The 25098-nt window shown below is 42.9% G+C and overlaps 1 protein-coding gene across 3 annotated transcripts in view; it reads right to left on the reverse strand.

Moving 5' to 3' along the window:
- The window catches only part of LOC120574081 (glutamate receptor ionotropic, NMDA 2B), a 176798-nt gene that overhangs the window by 145760 nt on the left and 5940 nt on the right, over nucleotides 1-25098 (reverse strand). For all 3 annotated transcript variants that reach the window (XM_039824147.1, XM_039824145.1, XM_039824146.1), the window contains 2 exons: nucleotides 19341-19491; nucleotides 17121-17228 (listed from right to left, as the gene is read on the reverse strand). In XM_039824147.1, coding sequence (XP_039680081.1) covers nucleotides 17121-17147 — 27 coding nt within the window. In that variant the 5' untranslated portion in view covers nucleotides 17148-17228; nucleotides 19341-19491. The remainder of the gene's footprint in view (nucleotides 1-17120; nucleotides 17229-19340; nucleotides 19492-25098) is intronic.

Genomic DNA, 25098 nt, shown 5'->3' on the forward strand with positions numbered 1-25098 from the left:
ACTGTAATCACTTTAAATGTGTTTTATTGTCAGCTTTTCACAGATTAGAGCCACAATAATCTGTCCTCCTCTATCCATCTCATTCCAAGCTGTTATTTTTGGCCCCAGGATTCTGCCTTTTTGGATTAGTAGATGTGGTGTGGTTGTTGTTTTTTTCCTTTGTGTGGCTGAGTGTATGTGTGTGTACTAGTGAGAAACAACAAGGTTGTACAGCAAGGTATCGGCACCGCTCCATTGTGAGGGGAAATAATCTCGAGTGGATGTGGTGCTGGATCGGTTTCTTAAAAGAAGATACTGGAATACAGTGTGCGCTCACAATCTGCCTCTGTGAGTGGAAATCAACATTTCATGGGTACGCTTGGATACATCAAAACCCAAGCCCTGAAATATGCTTTAAGCAAGAACATGGCCTAATCCGCTACTGTACTGTGTCTGCCGTGTCTGCCAGTACAATACACACATCACTAACCCTGCAAAAGGGAGAGGACAATGAGGACAATGTGTGTGTACAGAAAAAACATTCTCAGGAACTCTTACACAACAGCGTCATTTTTTACACTAATAATTGGCCACAGCTTGATTCTTTGGCTATAACTGCCTACACACAATTCTGTAAATTCCGTGATTTCTAGAGCATCACATGTAATTAGAAAACGTTACGTAAAATCAGCCACTCTTAATCTCTTACAGACCCCTCTAAATCATACCACCTCTGCAAACACACTGTAGGAAAGACACCTCCTCCCTCTTCCCTGAGGCTGAATGTTGACTGATGACTTTCATTTTCAGCTATTAATTCTGTTGCTAATTTTACACATTTCAATTAATTCCAGGTATTCTTGCACGGGACCTGCTATGATTAGAAGCTGCCGGAGGATGTATTTCACTAACTCTGCCGTTTTCACTACTAGGAGCCCATAATGCATACACAGAAAAGAGGCTGCACATATATCTTTAGCCCTTTTTTTTCCGCATGATCATCACAATTTTCTTGCAGACGTAAGGCTGTCACGGCTGTCTCTCTCGCGGTCTTCCCAAGGCTGGCGTGCCGAGCGCCTCTCCGCTGCAGGATGATGATGAGACTCCCCACAGGGATAATGACATCCACGAGTGTCTCTCCAACGGATGTCCCCCGGATTTAATCCCACCCAACGCTTAGCCGGAAGAAAATGACTGCACGCCTCAGAGAAGAACAGCAGCAGCACTAGGTGCACATACAGACATGGACAGACGGGCAGGTTTGCCAGCAGCCAATGAGATGAGCAAAGAGACAGTTAGTCAGACTGGCCAGCTCACCAGCAGACATCCAGCAGGAATAGAAGCAGACGCAACACACTGCCACAGGTGAACACCTAAGCATAGTGGGTGGCACCAGAGTAAAACTGGTCTCCAGTGTTGTGGGTACTCGAGATCGGTCTTGGTCTCGAGAGCAATCTCAAGACCACTTTTTGAAGGTCTTGGACCTTGGTCTCGCCTCGCTTTAGGTGGTCTTGACTAACACTGCTGGTCTCCACAAAGCTAAAACAGCTTTTCTAATCTGAGAACAGTATGACAGGATGTCTGCTGTAGTCATACCAGTGATAAAAATGCCTTGCCGGACTGTATGTTCTCTTTGAGCTGATAATACACCAACCCCTGGATAAAAGCAGCTTTTTAAAGCATCCGTTAAAAGGAGTTCTTTTTCTCTTGCTCCCGTCCAAAACAAGGTCAGCGCAAGTGGTCAGATACACAAAGACAACCTTGCAGCTGGTAGAAACTCAATGTCTTGCTCAAGGACACCTCGACAGGTCAGACACTCAGTAAGGGCCTGCTTTAAGGACACGCATCGTAGTTCTCACTGTGCCAGCCTTCTGCCACCGCACGTGACTTTAGGATGCTAATCGGTGGTGAAATATAGTTTAGTACGAATCAATATACATCGTGGATACATATTGATAAACTGATGATGAGACGTAAAGGCCAAGATTGTTTGAAACACAGAAGTTATACAACAGAGAGTCAAATGCAGTATGCACAACCTTTTTTAATGTAACTAGTAGCTGTTTTATCTTTTTAATATTGATCTACTGTCTGAAATAAAGCAAATACAATGTAATTTTTACACATTAAACACCTCAATGAACTCACAATCACATGCATAGCAAATACAATCATCTGAATTTTTGCATCTGAAATGCAAACATATAAATACAACTCTGCACTTGAACTAACTTTTCAAACAGTTCAGTGACGCACCAACTGCAAACACTTTCCTTATAAATATTCATGTCTGCTCATATATAACCAAACGCTGGCGCCGACTACGGGGAGCATGTGTAAAAGATGATCTGACTCCCGCTCAGGTCAGGAGACCTCCAGAGCCTCGCTGCGCCTGTCGCCATGACTACCCGGAGGACTCCATTTGGAGCGCCGCAGTCAGCGGAGGGAACCGCTCCAGTACCTTCAATTAGCAACCCATTATCATTCATGAGTTTGTTTGTGCAAAGCTGTAAGATTGAATTCCAGTTAGTCCTTCCTCCCTGCTCTCGCCTGCTGATATAATGTAAAGGGAAGCAGAGGCGGCAGCACGACAGAGCCGTTCCAGTGCCACTGCCGCGCTCCATTGGGCTAATTTCGGCTCCTTTGAGGCCTGGCTCATCCCTGTATCTCTCTAGGACGGTGTCAGTTGTTTTTGCAAGACATGCAGAGGTCATAAATTAGCAATAGGGCCCTTGAAGGAGACATGCTGTTAAGCTTCAACCTGGTGGTACTCCTAAGAGGAGCTTTTAAGACTCACTGTTTTGCATATAAATATATTCATAGATTTGGGTTTTATTTATTTCATTTCACAGTATAGCGCTGGCGTTGCCCTTTGACAGTGAAAAGCAGAGCTGCTCCCTCTCCTGCCTGAGCCGCTCTTCTTTAAGTCTCTGGGTGGATTCCAAGTCTGTTATTTGATATCTCCTCGCTCCTCGCTTGAACCTGAAGTCGTTCTAGTCCGCCTTTGTGAAGGTCGTCTCAAAGCTTTTATTCCTGCCCCAAGGAGCTAGGATGGAGGAGGGATCTCTGAGTAGCTATGAGCGAGGAAACACAAGAGCACCCTTCCCGGAAGCCGTGCAGCTAAAAGCCGTTGCCAACTCCGCCCATACAGCCGACAAATTCGCAAAATTACGAATCGCACTATGGCCATGCCAAGACCCGCCCTACGAAGCAGCTCGATTGGTTGGGGTTAGGCATTTCACCTCGAGTGGTTAAGGTTAGGATAGCCGATTGGTCAGGGGATAGGAGCTGAACAAATGGGGTTACGTTACCTTGCCTTCTCATAGACGCCTGGCCAATAAATGCTATTGAAGGGCGGGTCTTGGCGTGGCCATAGTGCGATTCGTAATATCGCGACGAATTCACGTGACACTTCAGAGAAAAGGACGTCTCATGCCTCCAAAAACACATTTCCTTGTTTCATCTCTCCACACATGACTTCCTCGCGGCTCTCCCATGCTTCCTCAGTGAGACAGACTAAGACACGATGAAGGGTAGCAAGTGAAGGAAACATGGATGCAATGGACCTTTTTCACAGCAGACATGTTGACTCGTCATAGTAGGAAAAGCACAGCTGAAATTGAGAACCTTAACAATGGCTCAATTCCATCAAGTGTCCCAGTAAGCTATTTTAGTGAGTCAGCATGCACAATACCAGGACCTCTCCTAAGTGGAATGCAGCCATCAGTAATGGTTTAATACCAGGACCTCTCCTAAGTGGAATGCAGCCATCAGTAATGGTTTAATACCAGGACCTCTCCTAAGTGGAATGCAGCCATCATTAATGGTTTTGAATACACCTGTGCTTTTCCTACTATGACATGTCAACATGTCTGCCGTGAAAAATGTCTATTTAAGGACCTGGGACGTACCCTCTGTCTTCATGAATACCGTAACAGGAGCAGTTATCATTGTTGATCTCAGATGCATTAACCGCTCATCCAATGTGACCAGTGGACAAAAGCGTTGATACCATCACATAACTGACAGCACCCTCTTCTCTCGCTCCGATAGGATCATCCACACAACAACAACAACAACAACAACATATTTCACTTGTTGCAACATAATTAGAGGAGAGTGGTGGTGTGTGTTAAACAGGGCCCACTGGCCTAGTAGCTTCAGTGGTGTGTTTCTGTCCTCCTGGCTGTTGTGTGTGATATAATGGTGTTGACCCCAGTGGCGCCAGACCCTCCATATTGAGTTATTAAATTTATGCAACCGCTAAGCTCCCCCAACTATTTCACAATGATGTCGGCCTTCAGTCGCTGTACATGGCCAAGGCCTGCTGTGGACATTCTCAATTTCGGGTGGAAAATTGAGCAGCGAGCAACAAGAAAGAGACAGAGAGAGAGAGAGAGAAAGAGAGAGGGAGGAAGGAGGGGGGGGAGAAGAAGTGAGCGCTGTATATTTTATTCAGTGGCAGCAGAGTACAATTCATAATCAGTGCCGACTGATTCACAGTTTTAATTAAAAAGTAGCCTTATAGCGCCGGTGGTAACATCTTGATTTATGAAGACCCGACCGCAGGCTCCCATCCACCAGAGAGAGTGAGTTCACGGTGGAGAAGGAGGCGAGGGAAAGTGAGGGGGAGGCTAACACTCATGAGGAAGAAGTGTCTCGTTTCTCACAGCAATGTGGTTGGCACTGGGGGCATATATCACAGTGTGAGTGTGTCTACGCTCAAGCCCGAACGATACATGGCCGATATTAGAGGTTGATTTTAGTATTAGCTTATAAGTTAAAAAAAAATGTCAAAAGTATGTTGTAGTTCATCTGGAAACACACTACGACTGGAGTGGACTGAACCATGTGCACCTTTCAAAGGGGTGAGGGCCATTGAGAGGCTGTCAAACTATTTATTAGTTTGTTTAATAGTCAACTGTAATAGTTTACTTATAAGGCTTAGAATTACAGCTGGAAAGATTAATCAATTAGTTGTCAACTTTTCAATTAATCTGAAACTATTTTGATAATTGGTTTGAGTCATTTTTTATGAAGAAAAAGTAAAACATCTCAGATTCCAGCTTCTTAAAGGTGATTGTTTTCTAATTGTGAATTGTAAAACTTTGCGTTGTGGAGAAAACATGACATTTAAAAGGACGTCATCTTGGGCTTTTGGGAAACACTGATCGACGTTTTTCACTATTTTCTGACATTTTAAAGACCAAACAATTAATCGAGAAAATAATCGAGATATTAATTGACAATGATAATAATCGTTAGTTGAAGCCCTATTTACAATGTAAAATGTCAACATTACAGATAAAAACATACTTTCTGAGTGCTTAGTCCTATTCCCCTCACTACGATTCCCCTGCTCTCACATATTAATATCAGTATCGACCTCAAAAATCCAGTATCGCCCCTACACTCCACGAAGCATGCCTCTGACCTGATACACTGAAAATAAAAAATAAATAGCATAGGAGAATATCAGGGTAAACAAGATGATAGATAGGTGGTGGTACAGATATTGGCTCTGGAATAAAAAATCTTTTTGGAAACTGGCCAGCACTGCAAATTTAACCAAGGCTGATGGAATTTGCTTTGGTCTGACAGTAATGTTAAGTTTATGTCAGCCTCTCCATTTAAATCACCACCATAACAAATCCCTTGATACAGAGAGATTTTAATTAAAAAAAAAATACTGTGTGGGAGAGAGGGACAGAGAGGGAAGATAAATGCAGAGAGAGCATGACAGAAAAGAGGGAAAGTAAGAGAGAGAGAGCATTAGATGAGAAAGATGATGCAGAGAGTGAAATAGAACAGGGAAAAGAAACAGAAAAAGAGTGATTACAGGACGGAGATAAGTGGAAAGTACGAGCTCATTCTGCAATGAAGTGAAAACAGAAAAGCACAGTGTGTCTCGACTTTCCTCATGCCTGCGTTTATTTTCATTGGCTCACTGCGGTGTTCTAGAACTTCGCTCTGTGTTTGTGTGTGTGTGTGTGTGTGTGTGTGTGTGTGTGTGTGTGTGTGTGTGTGTGTGTGTGTTTACGTGTGCATCTGTGCATGTGTTTTTGCTTCTCCCGTTCTTCGTCACTCTCGATGATTGATTTTTTAAGGTCTGGCTCACTCGCAATCACGACAGAAACCACAGTGAGAGTACACACACACACACACACACACACACACGCAAACACACACACACACACACACGCGCACACACACACACACACACACACACACACACTCACTGACCCACCTCGAACTCTTGCCAACATACTCACAAGCGCGCAAGAGAAGGCTGCATCAATTTGAATGATGCATACACATACTTTGAAATAATCCATTTATGTTTAAGGCCACACAAAGGAAAGGTCAGTGTTTAAGTAATGAACATGAAAGGAAGAATTATCAAAAAGAACAGACAAAGAAGGTAAGACATGGATTTATAATGACGAATGATAATTTTAATTTGAGAGAAAATGTATAAGAATCCAAACAATTTCCCATATGGCGGTTGTTTATCCACACCACCATCGTCAGCAGTGTGTAGCTAACACGTGATACATACACACACACACACACACACACACACACACACACAGACACGAGAATGTGTAACGTAGATGAGAGCTAATGCCGCACTGTGCAACAGAAGAGACAGTATCTTATGTCCCCCTGAGGGTTTCCCTGCTTCATAATAGATATCAGACACTTGGGCAGCAGTTACAGATAATGTCAGGGGGCAATTTTATCGTGACAGATAATATAATTGCAGTGGACTTAAAATTAAATGTATTATCATCCTGATGTCAAAACAGAGCTTGCCCTTTACTAGTAGAGAAGCACTATTTCCCCATATTTGAACAATGGCTCAAATTTGAGACTGTGGCGAGATATCTTATACACTGTGCTATGCTGTACATGATGAAGACTTTATTTCAAGAGGGCAACTCACTGCGGAGAATTTCACAAGAAACCCCCCAAAAAAATAAGTCACATTTCTACACATTAAGAATGCAACAAGTCCTCCATATCGAATGATATACGTACTGTAGGTCGTTTATTTCTACCCTCTAATATGACCCACAGGATGTTTCAGAAAGCTGCACCCCTAGGGATGGCAGGAAATGCGACCTTGTATCTTATAACCGCAGAACGTAACGGTCCCAGTTTGGTTTAGGCGCAAAAACTTAAGTTTAGAAAAAGATTGTGGTTTGGGTTCAAATCAGGATGTTACTTCACTTCTTGTTAGGCGCGTGACGCAGAACGTGACGTAGCTCGGTTTGATCTGTAAACTCAAAAAGAACTCGCCATTTACTTTTATTTTCAAAACGGGACACGCTAAACGTAAATATAAGTAATTGCTGATTGAACAAAGCCCGACAAGCCAGACCCGCATCAAGATGTTGGGTCTGGGAACTCAGGGCTCAATCCGAGGGGTGGGATAAACGGCTGTCTTTTATATTCCCTCTGCACGCAATAGGCAGTCCCTCCAGAAAAACGCGATTATGCGATCGCATAATTCAATGCATAATCAGCCAAAGTCCGCATATTCATGCGGGGGCAGCATTTTTTCAAATACGGCGCACTTTCGCCGCATAAATTGCCGATTTCCGCGCAAAATATGCAGTGCATGCATGATTTCATAATCCCCGCATTTTCGTTGCAAAAAAGTCCCATAATATATCTTAGTAGAAAGTTGAAAAAATTTTGCGTTTACTTCATAAAGAGCAGCCATTTCCCCCTGTTGCCATGGGAACGTTATGAAGTGACGTAATTACGCGATGTGAACATCATTGAAAAGCAGGTGTTGGAGGTTTGACATGTTGTACTCTGAGTCTCTTAAGTTGGTATCCAATAAGAAAGCTATCTTAATATCTGATGTCTACTCAAATTTCTTTGTTTAAGTGCTCCTGCTGTCTTTTATTAACGATTTTTGAAAGTCTGTCTCTTTTGTATCTTTTATTTCCCTCTGGCCTATTACTTTTATTTTTACTTTAATATTATATTATTTGTATATATTTTTGTATCTCATTTGTTTACTTATTGCAATGACTGAATATCTGTAAACTATTTTTGGAAATTAAGTTTAAAAAAAGCAGATTGTTGGGGGAATCACTTTTCTTCTCTTTTTCATCAAACTGCATTTTTTGCAAGTTCCCGCAATTTCATCGCATAAAATTGCATAAATATCCTGCATATTCCATCGCATTTTTTAAGAAAACGTGCCGCATAATCAAGGATTTTTGCCCACAACAATCACAAAAAAACTTGCGTTTTTCTGGAAGGACAGAATAGGATAGCGCTACAACCAGGCAGAGCAACGCTAGTTGATAGATTCAACTTTTGGCGTATCTGGTCAAATCTCCGAACACATCTTCCTTTTTTAAGAAGGACTTCAGTGCCGTTCTTTGTTCTTTTCTCAAAGAAAAGCTGAACTCCAAGTCTTCCAGAGTCGCGGCCAAAGCCGATTCCAAAGACGCTGTTCTCCAGCAGCAGCAGCCATCTTCTTGGTTTTCAAGTAGCAGGGAATACACGCGGAACCGTCGCAACTCTGCCGTCATTATGTTAAGCCCGCCCACCGACTCTATACACGATGTGATTGGCCTGACTAGAGTTTGGTTTTTCCAGCTCGCAAGCCAACGGAGATTTGCTAGACCCCCCCTGGCTGCAAATTACATTTCCTGCCGCTAGAGTGCGTCAGGATTCCTAGGCTACTTACTTTCTGCTTTGCTCCCGCCATAACTACTACGACGACTACAGGGCGCCGCCATTATAAACGTAAATATAAGTCGTAATTGCTGATTGAACAAACGACTTATGTGGGCCTTTTTTTCTGGGGAGGACAGTCTCTAGGAATGTGGAGGTGTGGGTGTTGCATGTGTTTTAGCCTATGAAAGCCAAATATATTTGTTGCCTTGCCTTTGTATCTTCCTTAATACATACCATGGTTTTAGGATAGAAACCTGTCAATCGTCGCCTTCATAATTACAACCGCTATCCACGTTAAGATCAAACCTGCGCCATATAACACTAGCTGTGCAGCTAAGATAAGTCCTTTGAAGGATTTACAGTCATAATTACAACATGAATCTTCTGTTGAGTGCTCAGCTCTGAGAATTAATATGGACTGTAGACGTCCTATAGACCTACTCGCCTGGGACATTTTAAGGCCGATTGCCTCTGTACCCTCCACTGACTCGTATTATACTGTTAACTGTATGTTTAATGGAGCATCTCGGTGACCCGGCAGGCCGATGTGCACATCATGCTTTTGCAACGTTTTCCCAAGTCTCTCTTAGGTCTGCTATGTTTGTTATCTTTCTGTCCAAAGAGGGAATAAAATCTTTATGTTTTTGCTTGTGTGGATTCGGTTGTAAAAAGCACTTTCTGGTTTGGTCAATTCTAAAACTTGTTTTAAGACATTGGGGAGTCAAGTCATTGATCATCAGTATTCAATGAGAGAATTTACAAGTACATACTTCCAATCTCTCTCACACAAACTCTCACATACACACACACCCACACACACACCCTTAATGAGGGTGCCATCAGGGTCTGGCTGTGTGAGTGTGCTTTAATTGTCTTATCTTTCGAGGTGGCACATTCTTGGGCTGAGGCTTAATTTAACACTCAGTCCTCCTCAAGTGCTGATGTTATTTACACCCCGACCTGCACGCACGCACGCACGCACGCACGCACGCACGCACGCACGCACGCACGCACGCACACGGGCAACCAATACCAACTGTATTAGAAACAAGCCATGCACTGATCCCCTTGTTATTCTGTTTGTGTACACTACCACAAAGAGCACACCTCTGACAGCGCTGCAGAAACAAGAGCCCAAAGTGTTAAGCGTCTTTAAAGGTTAGAAAGCGAAGATGTTTCGGCTCTCCTCTGCTGTACCTCGAACAGAAAACATCTATGTTCATTATTCTGACAGGAGGGCAGAAGTAATAATTGTGTCCCGTGACTGTGATGTTTCCGTATCCATGAAACAAAGTCTGAAATATCTGCATATAGATTGACAAATCAACTAAACAAGGCAACAATACAGATGCTGTTCCCCAAAATCATAAGAGTCCCATAACCATATTCGGAACAAATAAAGTATGTCATATTAACACCTTAATCTTTTTATTAAATGTAACTAGCTTTTTCCGATGCATTGTGGGTGATGCAATTAATTAGGCTGCATCTTTGCCCCAAGTTTGATCAAAATCCCCACCAGCGATGACTGAGATATTATGAAAAACAACTGACGCAGTGGCACACTTGGGCCACAAGACTGATCTATACTTTTTTTCCCAGCATTTTTCATCAGGGACACCAATGCCAGTGTGTGGAAATCCAGTCCATGTTAATCCATGAGTACAAAATCTCTTGTCAATGTTCGTCGGGAGTTTTCACGAATGAACAGTCAGAGCACTTACAGCGTTCTTTTTTTTTTTTTTTTTTTTGTCAATACCTCTCAAACTCTGGTTCTGGCTTTCAAAAATCAATATGAGATGCAAACGGGAACAATCGACTGAATACACGGACGAGGTTAAGCGGTTGCATGAGAGCTGCATCGTCTCCAGGTGCATTGAGTTTAATCAGGCAGACTTTAACAAACCTATTATGTTTGTATCTCTTACAATAGCTCACATCAGGGCGCATGGGTAGCTCACCTTGTAGAGCGCCCGCCCATATATAGAGGTGTACTCCTCCACGCAGTGACCGCGGGTTCGACTCCGACCTGCGGCCCATTGCTGCATGTCGTTCCCCCTCTCTCTCCCACTAAATGTCTTCAGCTTTCCTATACAAATAAAGGCCTAAAATGCCCCAAAAATAATCACATCACAATCTCTCCCCTCTCTTCGTTTTGTCTGTCTGCCTAGTTGGAATCTCTCTGTTCTATACGAGACAAATTGGCACATACAATCTAGTCTTCCCCTTCTCCACCCCACCTTTTTCCCTCTCTTTCTGCAGCATGGTTGCCACAAATCTCCGATTATGACAGTATGCGGATGAGGTCCCTCAGAGAGGCATTAGCTCCCTATTGGGAGTTGTTCTGCTAAACTCCCAGCGGGCTTTTTTTCCTTAACACAATGCAATCAATAACTTTTAATATCATCTGCATGGCAAACAGAGTCACAGCAAAAGGCTGCAGGAGGTTTCGGAACCGACCGAGACAGGGACTGAGAGCCTGCCAGGCGGCTGTGGAGTTTGCTTTGCTGAGGCGACTGAGGCGAAGGTGAGCATTAGTTATGACATCTCAATGGACTGCGGGGGCCGGGGAGAGACGCTGCCTCGTGTGCAGGTAGACCTCCAGCTCCGCTCGCAGAAAGAGAGCGCGCTCAGGGGTGGTCGAGGTTCACCGCCCACGCTTTCATCTTTGCGACATCACAAACAGGCTTTTAGAGATTCTTATGTGCGTGTGTCTGTGGCTCGGCTGATGATGCACCAGCATCCAATCTCATAGTAGGTGGGGGCGTAGCTCGCTCTTGGTAGAACGCCGTATCGGGGAGTAATCCCTTTTCTGGTATAGACTGATTTATTGTCCGGCACAGCTTTCATAATGGGAAAGAAAAACTGAGCTTATGGAGCGAAAGATGAAGAAAAATAAGTTTAAACAGCATTACTTAGTTGCAGATTCTGCACAACAAGACATTGATCAAATCCTGTAAGTGTAACATTAATCTCGTACTATGACACAGGTGTTATTATTCCAAATTAAATCCAATGGGTTGCCCTTAAATCAGTGATAACACCAGGCTGCTGTAGGTTGTATGGAGTTATGTAAAAACCTACATTCAGTCTGTAGAGCGAACCAAAGTGTTTGTTTTGTTGTGAGCCCCAGTATACTATGGATTTCACTGTCCCGCTGGCCTTTCAAATGTACAGCCAGCTACGGTATACAAATAAAGAATCTGCTTGGTTTCTCATCTGGCTCCAATCGTCCTTTCTCTCAACTATAAAGCAAAACCCTCTGACTCTCTGCATTGTAAGTCCTCTAGGCATGATAACAAGTGTTTCCTGTCGATCGTGGCTGCGTAAAGATGCTGACCTGTGGCGTACACACACACAACACACACACACACACACACACAGAGAAACACACACACATACTGAAACAAATCATTCACCCGCTTCAACAACACAACCTCTAGGTGAGGCAAGAAAACAAGTCAGCTACAGAGCTGCGCTTTCTGACAGCTGCTCACATACCTGTGCTAGCTTTAAGTCATGTCAAAATATAATAACAGTGAAAACTGTGAAATGCATGCACGCAAGTATAAACATACAAATTAAACACACAGTATTAAAAGGGAGACAAAGATACACATTAGCCTGCGACTAGCGGGTATTTTCTTGATTGACTGATCTGTCATTTCACAATGAATCGCACTCTAATAGTTGTCTGTACGTCCATTGAAACATTGCAAAGAAGAACTGCCAATAGACCTTTTCCACGGCAGACATGTTGACATAGTAGGAAAAGCGCGGGTGTATTCAAACCCATTAATGATGGCTGCATTCCACTTAGGAGAGGTCCTGGTATTAAACCATTAATGATGGCTGCATTCCACTTAGGAGAGGTCCTGGTATTGTGCATGCTGACTCACTGAAATATCTTACTGGGACACTTGATGGAACTGAGCCATCGTTAAGGTTATCAATCTCAGCTGTGCTTTTCCTACTATGACGAGTCAAAATGTCTGCTGTGAGAAAGGTCCATAACTAATTCAGCATACTTTTCATGATGCGGCCAATTTCCCAAAAACAAATATAGGCATAAAAAAAAAAAAAACGGGTCAAGTTTTAGCCCACAGCTATGGCAGCATTATCCTGTTAAGGAGGTGGGCGTAGCTGTCTTGATTTGAAACTGCTGGTTAAGTCTAGAACTAAAATATGGCCATCTTCCAGACTACAAGCCAAGGTGACATCTTCAGATCGCTTGTTTTGTTAAACGACCAGCCCAAATTCACTTTACAATGATACAAATCTTAAAGGGAGCAGCAAAGCCTTGCACATGAGAGGCTGGAATCAACATATGTTAACATTATTCCATGGTTAATTACTGTTTTTGTTTTTTTTCTTTTCAAACGGCTGCAGTGTTTCCTTTAGGATTTTTTCTTAGCAGTGGGGGCAGGTCCTCTTCTCCCCCCTCCAACCCCATGAAACGGAGCTGACACTTGGCTGCAACACAAACTAATATATTTATTCACCTCTATTCACACACAATGAGGCATATTTTCAGTTATGATTGAACTGTGTTTTTTGAGTTACTTTATAGGCCAACTTGGATCTTGACATATAGGCTAAGCATTCTGTAGCAAATAACAATAAACCCACTATTAATTACATTATCTTAATGCAGTGTCACTACAGCATGTAAATAATGCACCTCAAATACAAACTTGAGCAATCGCTATTATATCGAATCAACAGCCACGTGCAATTTAGCTAGCAGGTGAAGAACACAAACAACGACAATCAGCAGTTAATTTATATTTGCAAGACCAGGCTTAAATAAACTGACAACAGACGTTATACCACTTACACTTCTCAAGGACGTACACACACACCATCTCAACTGGCTAGTTATCCTCGTGTGACCGCGCTATTCTCCGACATGCACTCTAACAATGCCGCCCTGTTTCTGATACTGTGGGGGGGCAGAAATGTTGCCGTGGGGGGCCGCCATGGTCAAATCAACATAGAGGAAACACTGAGCTGTCTATTAAATGCCTGTTGAGCGACTTATCGTTTCACCATTAGATCTTATGGCTAGGCTATATGGAGAAAAATCCCATATCACCATATTGTTCACCAAATATCTTAATGTCAATATTGCAACGATATTGTAGGGTTGACAATTGGTGCTATAGATTAGATTTGTGATAAATAATCATCAGTACCATGGATATAGTCTACATCCTCGACGTTCCACTTCCAGGATTGCTCTGTTGCCGCCGGATTTCACTCATTTAGGCCAGATATCCATTGCCTTGGGGCTTCCTTTGTGTTGTAATTTTAAACTCCAGTGGATATATGAGGACTATGGTTAACTGCTCCTCAGATCTCTGCAGGGTAAATCCAGACAGCTAGCTAGACTATCTGTCCAATCTGAGTTTTCTGTTGCACAACTAAAACAACCTTTGAACGTACACACGTTCCACCAAAACAAGTTCCTTCCCGAGGCTATGTTGCAAAAGGCGCCGTTGCTCCGTCCGGAGCTTAGCGCCGCCCATGACGATTGTGATTGGTTTAAAGAAATGCCAATAAACCAGAGCACGTTTTTCTCCCACCCAGGAATGCTGTGTGGACTAGCCAGAGCCTCCTCCGCAGCGCTGTGGAGGAAGGTCTGGCAATGCGAGCCTACCATGGATATAACGACTAAGTGGGTAAAGGTAAATAGTAGGACAGCTAGAACAGTCTGGTAACTTTACTGTAATGCAGCCTTCAAAACCAGGAAAAGACACCACTTGTGTCATATCACTATATGACGATATTCAAAATCTAAGAGGATATCTAGTCTCATGTCTCGATATAGGTATATTGCCCAGCCCTATTAGATCTAGCCAAAAACTTGAGCACAAACACTGACGGCACCTGACGCCTCCTCACAGCAGCATCTGAGAACGTGCCAGAAAATAACAGATGCCACCAAAGCAAATGTTGGAAGTGCAGCGCTCAGCTAATGACTGGATCTGCGGGCCCTTATCCAGGTGACTTATGTTACTGCTCCGCTGCTGGAGACAAGGATGAGTTAAGCTGTATTGATCTGCTGTTTTTGCAACCCAATCGATGCCACCGCACAGATCTTAGCTGTATTTTCAGGTCAAGCCCAAAACGTGGTCTTATGGTCCAAATGTAATTAATATTAAATGATAGCATTACTCAGAGATAAATAAGCCAGCAGAGACTTACATTCACCCCGCTGCAGTATCTTACAAGTTTATTCAATTACAAGATAATTGAACATCGGCGAAGCCTAGGTGCAACAATAAGATTGTAATTCATTACAAACAGAAACAAGCCGGGGCGAGTTTTGCCATGCCTGAAAAGTTTCTTTGAATAAGACTGAGTTATTGAATTAATGAGATTTGAGTCATTTTGCAAATGGTGATAAAACTGAATAGACAGCAGCACAGGCACATCAGAAGTCATTGTCTTCCTGAGAAAAACCCACAGGTGCAGTCTTTCTATCCTCTACTCCACGTCACAACTACCAAAACACTTCCTGTCCTTGTTTCTTTTCTGCTGTCCTTTTCTTCATCAAAAGCCTCCTAAATCCCCGTCTCTTAAATTTGCTTGAATTTAGAAAAAAAAAGCACAGTCGAAGGAAAAGAGAAAAAAAACATCCTCTTTCAACACTCTTTCTGTGTGTGTAAAAAAATAAATAAATAAAAGAAAAAGGCATGCAAAGACGAATGATGTCAGTCATAAATACTGTCCCAAAATAAGCACATAAACATACTGGCCTATTTGGCAGAAAAATGCAACAACAGACATTAAAAAAAAAACACTAAAGGAGGAAGAAATATATATATATACCCAAGAGGTGCTCATTTATCTCACTGTTACGCTTAATTACATTCTGTACATCAGCTGGAAGGAGAAAGGTGATCCGAAAATATATTTCATACTGTATTTCACACATCAAAAGATTGTAGCCTGAATATAATATTCTACCAGTTTTGTGCATTGGACATGAGCGATGACGTGGGCTCCCAGAGTCTAAATAAGAGTCTGTTGTTAATTGGATTGGACTGAAAAATGAGCGCTGCACTTAAATAATGGCACCGAGTGGTGGTGGCGTAATGAGGGGCCAAAATCTCATTTAGGTTAGGTGCACAAGAGTTGGAGATGAAGCTTTTTAAAAAACTCATGAGACATTATTAATGTAATAGGTCCTCCTTTTAACCATTATTCCAACCAGTGCATTTTCGTAACAGTTTATGTAAGAGCAGCAAGCTTGCTGGACTTGAATAATCTGTAACTGTAAGTATGATTTCTTATGAGATTCACCTCCACTGTTAATTCATCTATATGGTAATGCTTTATGACGTAAGGCAATATGTAGGCAATGTGCAGCGTCAGCGTTTGCCGAGGCAGCTGTGTGACTTTCAGCTAACGACAGAAGGCCGAGTCAGAGGCACTTTATTACGAAGCTGCACTGTCGCTCTGCTGCTGGTTTAAAGTAATGGGAGTAACTGTGTAACGGCAGCATTTGTGGTGTGCTCACACAGTGTGTGCACAGTCCATCACTCCTACATACCACAACAACTAGTGCCTCCCGTCATTAAAAAAACCAACAAATAAGAAATTTAGTTTCTCAGTCTCGCTCCTCTGCACCGAGACTCAGTCTCTTAAACGTCACGGCTGATTAATCGTGCACGGGAAGGGACTAAAAAAGAGGGAGGGAAAAGAAGAAAAAGGAGAAGCAACAGCAGAAGAGTTTGGAAAAAAAAAAAAAAAAGCTTAGCACCGAGGAGTGAGGAGATGAATGTATGAGAAAACGATGGAATGTGCTGATATGATAATGGCCTCTCGTGGGGCCCCTGTGGCAAATACATTTGCTCTGTGTAATCTGGTCCTGGGACAGAGAGAGAATGATGTCTTCTTTTATCTTATCACAAAAAACGCACCGTCTCTCTCCCTCCTTCGTACAGTACAACAGAGCACGAACGCTAACACTTCCAAATGGTCGCACGCTTCCGACCACAAAAATCATCATTCAACAAATCCTTTAATTGCCTGATCAATGCCTTCAGAGCCATGCAAATTAAGCCAATAGTCGATAGGGGCTGGGTCGGGGTTGATCGTCCACGCGCTGATGCACACCACTGATCAAAGTGCACACTGTGCTAAAAACCCAGGATTAAACCATTCATCTGGAGGCTCCACCTTGAACCATTATCCTGACCCTCAAGCAATCCTGGCGTGAGATACAAAGCAAAAAAAGCCTTTAGAAGTCTTAGACCATTCATCACTGAGCTTCAGGAAAGGCGCACATTTAGGGAAGCAGCAGACGCACAAACACACACACAGGCCAGATAAGACGGGATGTTCCAGCGCTTCTCTGCATGGACACGACGCCAGAAAACTAAGCAACAGCTCGAGTTGTAGAGATTCCTCATGCATCAATATTGTCTTACCTTGTGTTTTGCCAGCCAAAGTCTCATCCCAGCATCTCAGAAGTAGCATGATGGTGCGGCCTGGGACTCCTCTCTCCCTCTCATAGCCTCAGACTGAGGGAGGCTGAACTACAATCAACACAAGAGAAAAGACAACACGTGCATTGATTGTTAGCAGCTATTGTATCTTAAAATATTCTAATTGGGAGTTCCTGTCATAATGGTTTGCTCTCTGACTGCACAATTATTAATCAAAAGAGCTGAAAAGAGAAAACGTCACGTTCATTTCCAGCTGTTAATGGGACAGCTCACCCCAAAATAAAAAAAAAATGTATATATATACACATATTTTCCTTTTACCTGTAGTGCTATTTAGCAATCTAGCATGTTTTGGTGTGTTGGAGATGTCTGCCTTCTCAATGTGATGGAAGTAGATGGCACTCGGCTTGTGGTGCTCAAGGAGCCCAAGAAATACATTTGAACAACTCAACAGCAATGTTTCCTTCCCAGAGATCAAGACCCGGTTCCCAAAAACCCAGCCCGGTACCCCCCCCCCCCCCCCCCCCCCCCCCCCCCCCCCCCCCCCGGATCGGACTGGATTAGAGCATTCTCAGTTCCTCATTTTGGTTCCACTTAATGTGTCGACTGAAATATTTTCCCTCTGTCACTCCGAAACGGACATAGAAATATCACACTTTCTCTTGTCGTCTACCTTTAGCTAGCTACCGTATATGTAAGCTACTTTTAAAATGCCATATTTTCCCTCTGGGCTCACCAAAACGGACGTAAAAGCATATTAACCATTCACTGACTGCACATGATCGCTAGTAAACATATTACATCTTTGATGTCATTTTTCAGTTTTTCAAGAATCGGTTTAGGAATCGGAATCGTTTTAAAAGTACCGGTTCGGCATCGGAATCGGAAAAATCCAAACAATACCCAACCCTAGTTGTGAGCAGTTTCATGTCAAAAACTATTTTTTTGTCTACCAAACTACACACACCAACTGTATCACCCCGCACAGACGGAAGCGTACGCATGGACGGGAGGCTCGTCCTCCTTCAGCTGAGCTGTAGCTGTAGCTAACGGATACTGCTAGCCATAGACGGTTAAATAAATGGACAAAGCAACGCCGTAGACTTCTACGGAGACCAGTGAAGTCAATTAGAAGCACTTTTCCGGTAATGGCTGAGCGTACTGCGCAGCCTCAAACTGAGCTTGACGACGTAGATGTGACGTGAGCAGTCTGGAAGTGTGAAGTCTTCTGGTAGCTGTGCCGAGAGAAATCTCAATCATTCCCAATCTTACAGAGACGGAGAGCGTGAGTAGGAGCTGTCCATGAGTGTAGGAGCAGGAGCAACTTTTGGTAAGTATACTGATTAATTATTTTGTCATTTTGACTATATGCCTCCACGTCCCCCCGATTGCCTGCAAGCTTCTCCTGTACTATACGGTAATTCCTCTACTGTGCGACAGAAAGTGTAGTTATGACACAATCGTTAGCCTATTTTCACAAAAGCGTCTGCTACGGAGCCATAACGTGAGATACAAGGTAATGGAGCCTTTTATACATTGTCGTGTTTCTTTAGAACTAAACAACGGACAAATACAGTCTTTAAACTCTTCAGATGTAAAGTTATTCGCTGTCAAAGTGACGCCAAAATGAATAGGAGTCAATGGAATGCTAGCAGGAGGTGATGGCTTGTTAGCCTCAGAATCTCCCCATAGGAGGTACGCTTTTCGGATGCCCCCTTACCCCCTTGCTACTAGCTCACCTGAGGACGCCCCCCCAATGTTTACATCTCGCGCTGTCTCGAGCACGAGCAGACATCTCCAACACTGGGCAACTCACACCAAAACTAATCTAGATTCATGAATAGCACAACAGGTAAGAGGAAAAATATGTAATCTGGATTCTGGGGGTTAACTGTCGTTTTAAAATGCAGAAAATGTGAGCACAAAAATTATAATAAAAAAAAAAAGCTCTCAACACAAGTAAAGTGAAACGCTTCCTGAAATGTGTTAGGTTATTAGCTCTAATCAGCTGCACTTTATGAAATAAATGTGTTTTAGTCGCCATGATCAATTGAATTACGTTTTCAAGCAAATACAGATGTTCATAAATGAGAGGTAAGATTTAAAAAGAAAATTGAGGCTGCATTGCTGAGCATTTATCTCTCCACATCATAATCCTTTCAGTGTTGATTGCGAACAAGGAGTTGGCGCTGGGGAACTCACAGCAGTTTTAGGTAAAATCCTCGACGGGTCAAGAGGGTAAAGCAGCAATTTCGAGTTAATTGTACTCCACAGGAGCAGCTTCACTTCTGTTCTCCCCTTCGCTCCTCCGAAGAGACGTTTGGCGTTGCGTGCTTTTCTGACGTCCGCCAGTCTGTTATTGCAGAGGGAAGAGGGGGGACAGAGGGTTAGAAGCAGGTCGCAGTCAGACGGACTCTAATAAAACTACAGTATACTGCGCTTTGGCACGGCGTCCGACCTCTGACCTGCTCCCCTATGAAGACTTTATAAAGACTAAATAAGGCGGTTTAAAAAAATGCATAACTCAATCTGAATACAGCTCTCTGTATTATTGTTTACAATCCAAAGGCTATTTCTGCACAAAAAAAACAAAGTGCCTCTCTCCTTAATTTATTTAAATGCATCTCACAACTCCCGTGTGTGTGTGTGTGTGTGTGTGTGTGTGTGTGTGTGTGTGTGTGTGTGTGTGTGTGTGTGTGTGTGTGTGTGTGTGTGTGTGTGTGTGTGTGTGTGTGTGCGTGTGTGTGTGTGCGTATGTGTTCCTGATTTAGGCAACCTTTGGGGACACATTTCAGACTACAAGATTAGTTAATTGGGGATGGCTTGTCCAATTGGGAAACAAAAGCCGTGTCCCCAATTGGGAAGAGGCAGATTTTGGGGGGCAGTGGTTAAGGTTAGGGTTAGTCTCCACAAACGTAAGTCTATGTAATGTCCCCAAAAAGTGACCTAAGTAAACGTGTGTGCGTGCAAGCGTGGGTGCAGGGGATATAACTAATTTGAGGAGAATCCAGGCCATAAATAATACATTTCCTTTTCCAAATGTACTGTAGTACTAAATTGTCTCTGCCTTCATCCCCAACAACCGCCCAAATACAGTATGTACTAGATCAGAAGAAGAATTAATAGCTTCTATTAATCCAGATTATACATAACTCATACACCGTGCACATACTCCCCCTGTGAGTCCATAGGAGTGTCTACTCTAAATTAAAAGGGGAGAGTGTGGGCCATACTTTTAGGTAAATTAATGATTAATTGAAACATGTCGATGAATAATAGACCAGTCTCTGCGGGGTAACAGATTGTACTTTTCATATTTAATAGATTGATGGGCCCTCACACAAACTCCCACAACATGTACACAATCACAGCGACATGTGATCAGACTGCTCGCGTGTTTCGTGCGCCACTTCGGTCGACGCATGAAACAAACGGTGTGGACGTACGAGCAGATTAAAACATCAAAGAAGGCCTACGCTGCTCACTTGAAGAGAAAAAAACACCGTGGCTGTTTTCGCTTCGACTAATCCCACGAAAGGGGCCTAAATGTTGCTTTTTCTGTGCACTCTGTGTAGGCCTACTGCCATCACTTCTCATGGACAGCGTCTGCGTCGATACAAGTCCTCTTAATCAGCTCCGATGAATTATTGAATAGCCTTTTTATATCAGATCATGACCCATATTCCGCTCGCTTGGAGTGAATACTCTGCCAATAAAAAATCGAGACGTACTTTTTAAGCCGCCCCACATAGGCGCCCTGCTCGCTCTCTAACGGTTGAACAGGATTTTGACACACACACACTGCAGAAAAGTTACGAGCTTTGGATAGATAGAGCTCCGATTGGCTCATTTAACAAGATGATGGACGGGGTCGTCACGCAGCGTCGCACAGATGTGAATCCGAGGTGTTAAGTTTGAACTCCTACCTCACTCTTACAAGCTCAAATCGCCTTAACATGTTTTAGGTTTTCTGAGGCCCGTGCAGCGCCGCTTTGGAGCGCGGCGATTCCTAGACGACAGCAGAGCGGAAGTAACTCGAAGATAAGATATCTAATGAGAGTGTTGCTGCTGGTTTCACTGAGGCAGATGCAGTGCTCAGAGCCAGACGCAGGAGTCGTATTGTCGTCTCATTAGGTAGCACATGGGGAGGAGGAGAGACAGAGAGAGAATCAGTAGGAAGAGGGGGCAGGATTATGAATCTCCTTAGCCCCTGCTGTCTCCTCTCCTGGCCTGTTTATCAATGACGACTGCAAACACGGTGCCTATGAAATCTCTTAAGCTCTGTTTGGAGACTTTTGGCAGACTCCTTTTTTTTATTTTTTATTTTTTTTTTACGTAAGCTTCTGGCATCAAGCGGTTTTCCAACACTAACAAATTGAGAGGAGGCTAGAAATATGTGCTTGTGCCCCCGATCACCAAACACAACTGATTTGTTGTTCAATACAGTTCGGTGGCCATATTTACACACACATTATTCATCTAGTACACTTCAGTTCATTAACTATGGTGTTACTTTCGGCAGGAACGTTAATTTAGCACAAAACATGATGCGACTTTCACATAGACGGTAAACGAAATGGACACAGCGACGCCATAGACTTCCACGGAGACCAGTGAAGTCAATTAGAAGCACTTCTTCGGTGACAACGTAGATGTGACGTGAGCAACCTGTCTGAAAGTTGTAAGTCTTCTGGTAGCTGTGCCAAGAGAAATCTCAATCATTCCCAATCTTGCAGCGACAGAGAGTGTGAGTATTATTAGTACTATACGCTAATTTCTCTACTGTGCGATAGAAAGTCACTTGGTTATGACACAATCGTTAGCCTATTTTTACAAAAGCGTCTGCTACGGAGCCATAACGTGAGATACAAGGTAATGGAGCCTTTTATACATTCTCGTGTTTCTTTAGAAATAAACAATGGACAAATAGAGTCTTTAAACGCTTCAGATGTAAAGTTATTCACTGTCAAAGTGACGCCAAAATGAATGGGAGTCAATGGAATACTAGCATAAGATGATGGCTTGTTAGCCTCAGAATCTCCCCATAGGAGGTACGCTTTCCGGATGCTCGCTTAACCCCTTGAACTTTCCAAAGGTTCATGATCCCAAATACAATCCAGAACCTGACAAAAAAAAGTGACGTGTCCCGCCATGACCGCCAACAAATCGCCTCTACATTTGCATGTAAGTGATGCTCAGCCATATCCATCTTCCAAACTGTTCATTTGGACCGCGATTGCTCACTCTACACCCAGCTACGAAACAATCGGTTACAACTTAAATCAGCATTCTTTGCATAGCCAAATCAGCTGTATCAGTTGCAGCTTTCCAGCGAAGTGGAACATAACGTTCACATCACCGTCCATTTTGTCCACGTTGTCAAGAATATTACAGCCAAAAGCAAGTTTAACCTGTTCGTGATTGTTACAGTAAAAAAAGACAGCGGTGAGTCAGAGTCAGATGTGTCAGAGGCAGCGTTTTCACCCGAGACCATTTCCATTTTGGCTGTCCATTTTGCAGCGTGACAGCTCTGACACACTACCTGGGCTTAAGTGCTCATCTGTAGATAGGCTACAGGGGTCACATGTGTGTCAAGAGCACCGAGCAGAATGGGTAATGGTCCCGGGTTAGGGGAGCAGGTCCCAGGTGGGACTCACGGGTACGTAGCCGTAACCTTGACTGTGCGGCGTGCGCACACACGCACACACACACACACACACACACACACAATGTACAATTCCAAACTGCTGTCAGCCAAATGATGGGAAAGTTAATCAGAGAAAAGGGGTCAATCGTCGATGCACCTCTGATGGATAGATGGATAAAGTGTCTGCATATGTGTGTGTGTGTGTGTGTGTGTGTGTGTGTGTGTGTGTGTGTGTGTGTGTGTGTGTGTGTGTGTGTGTGTGAGAGCGAGAGAGAAAGAGAAAGAGAGAGAGTGGGTGTGAAATGCATTTTGCTGCAGACAGACTCCAGATTTCCTTCCAACACAGTCTAATAGGAGATTTACTGTCATTATCCCACAGTGAAGCACTTTGGTTCTTTGAAATAACAGCAGATAAAAATAATTGCATTGAGAAAAGGGCAATGCACTCTGTCTCTGAATGTAGATTACTTTATTGATCTGCCTACATATTCCTCTCATGCTAGTGTACGCACACGCTCCTCAGCTTAAAATAAGAGTGTGGAGCAGCACTGAACAGATGATTTGATAGGCAGAAGTGGCTGCTCCATCAGGTGGAGAGTGGCTAATAAGTACAAAACCAAGGATGGAGTATGGAGATTCATTTCAAAATTATTTTTTTTTAAACGTTATCAGATCTGAGTGTACGCATGTGTTTTTATAATTAGAATTAAAGAGAATTAAAGGCTTGTGGGGGGAAAAACTAGAAAAGGGTCAATTATGAAGTGTGAGGGAAATTACTGATCTCTGATAATCTGCCAAATTAAAAAAAAAACGTGCAACACACACACACACACACACACAGGGTTAATGACAAAAAATATTATGCTAAATATCTACATCAATTAATCATCACCCAAAACATGCAACAGACCATTTAATTCAAAGATGAAATAGAAATAGCTTCAATATCCATTACAAAAAAAAGAATTAAAAAAAAAAAGGCGTCCTGAATTGACAGTTTTAATAATTGTTAATTTTTTTTCATTTGGAATCAAATCCAGGATTTAAAGGGGGTAATTCCACAGGAAAACAGCTATATCCAGAGTGCCTTTATCATGGTGACGGTTGCTCAAAAGTCCCACTTCCCATTATCTTCATGTAATGAAGAGGAGAGGCGTTAAATCTCCTTCAGGAAAAAAAAAAAAGTGGAAATATATATATATATATTTTTATTTTTTTTAAGAAAAAAAAGGAGATGGACAAGGAAATGAGTTATGTGGTTTGATTCACTTTGCTATGCATCCGTCTACTGCTGTGCCTGTCTTTTGCTCACACACCACACACAGTCACACACACTCCAAATGATTCACTTACTCTGCAGTCAACTTGCTAATTTTTTTTTTCTTCTGAAATGCAAAAGATCTTTCAATAATCTGCCACTTGTATTTCAATAAATGGAAGTAGCCGAGGTGGTGAATTGCAAAACTACGTCACCAAAATGCTAAATGAATAGCAACTCTTCTCTGATGCAAGCAAATCAATGATGTGAAAGTGGTAGGACGTGACATTTGTTGAGACGGCAAATAAAAATAAGAACAACAGATAAATGAATAAGTGGATCAAATCAGAGGGGGTGAGAGGGAGGAAGTGATGGAGAGAGAGAAAAAGATGCAGGCGGGAGAAAAAGGGTGATGAAAATAGATTGAAGCTTGAAGCAAAGTGAGTGAAAAAAGTGAAAATTATGGTGGAGGAAAAAAAGGGGAAAAATCCTCTGGATGATAGAGCCAATATTTTCTCTAGTCCATTCTCTTAGAGTGCTTGTGTGTGTCTGTCTGCCAGAATGAGAGTCAGTTCAGAAAAAGACAGACAGACAGAGAGAGAGAGAGAGAGAGAGAGAGAGAGAGAGAGAGAGAGAGAGAGAGAGGAAAACAGGGCAGAGAAAAAGAAGGAGGTAGAGGAGTGTATAAACACAGATGACACCCCGACAGAACGGACGAGTGCTGGCTTTACAAATGCGCTTTAGAAACAACGGTGCGCTGTCGCCGGTGAATTAGGCCTTTTGCTCAGTTTCACCTTCACCTGATAAACATGAAGCGGGGATACCTAAACGCACCTCGCTTTAATAACAATGTACATTTCCTCTACAGGACCAATGTGGAATTTTGGACATCTCCCAATGTGCATGACAGCAAATTAAAAAGGACATGTGAGGAGGATGGTGTGCATGTGTGTGTGTGTGTGTGTGTGTGTGTGACAGAGGGGGGAAATTCAGACGTTTTAATGGAAGAACAGACTTTTTGTGCAACAACATAAAAATGAGGCAGTCAAAATGTG

Source organism: Perca fluviatilis, chromosome 15 (assembly GCF_010015445.1).
Source record: "Perca fluviatilis chromosome 15, GENO_Pfluv_1.0, whole genome shotgun sequence".
Lineage (NCBI taxonomy): Eukaryota > Metazoa > Chordata > Actinopteri > Perciformes > Percidae > Perca > Perca fluviatilis.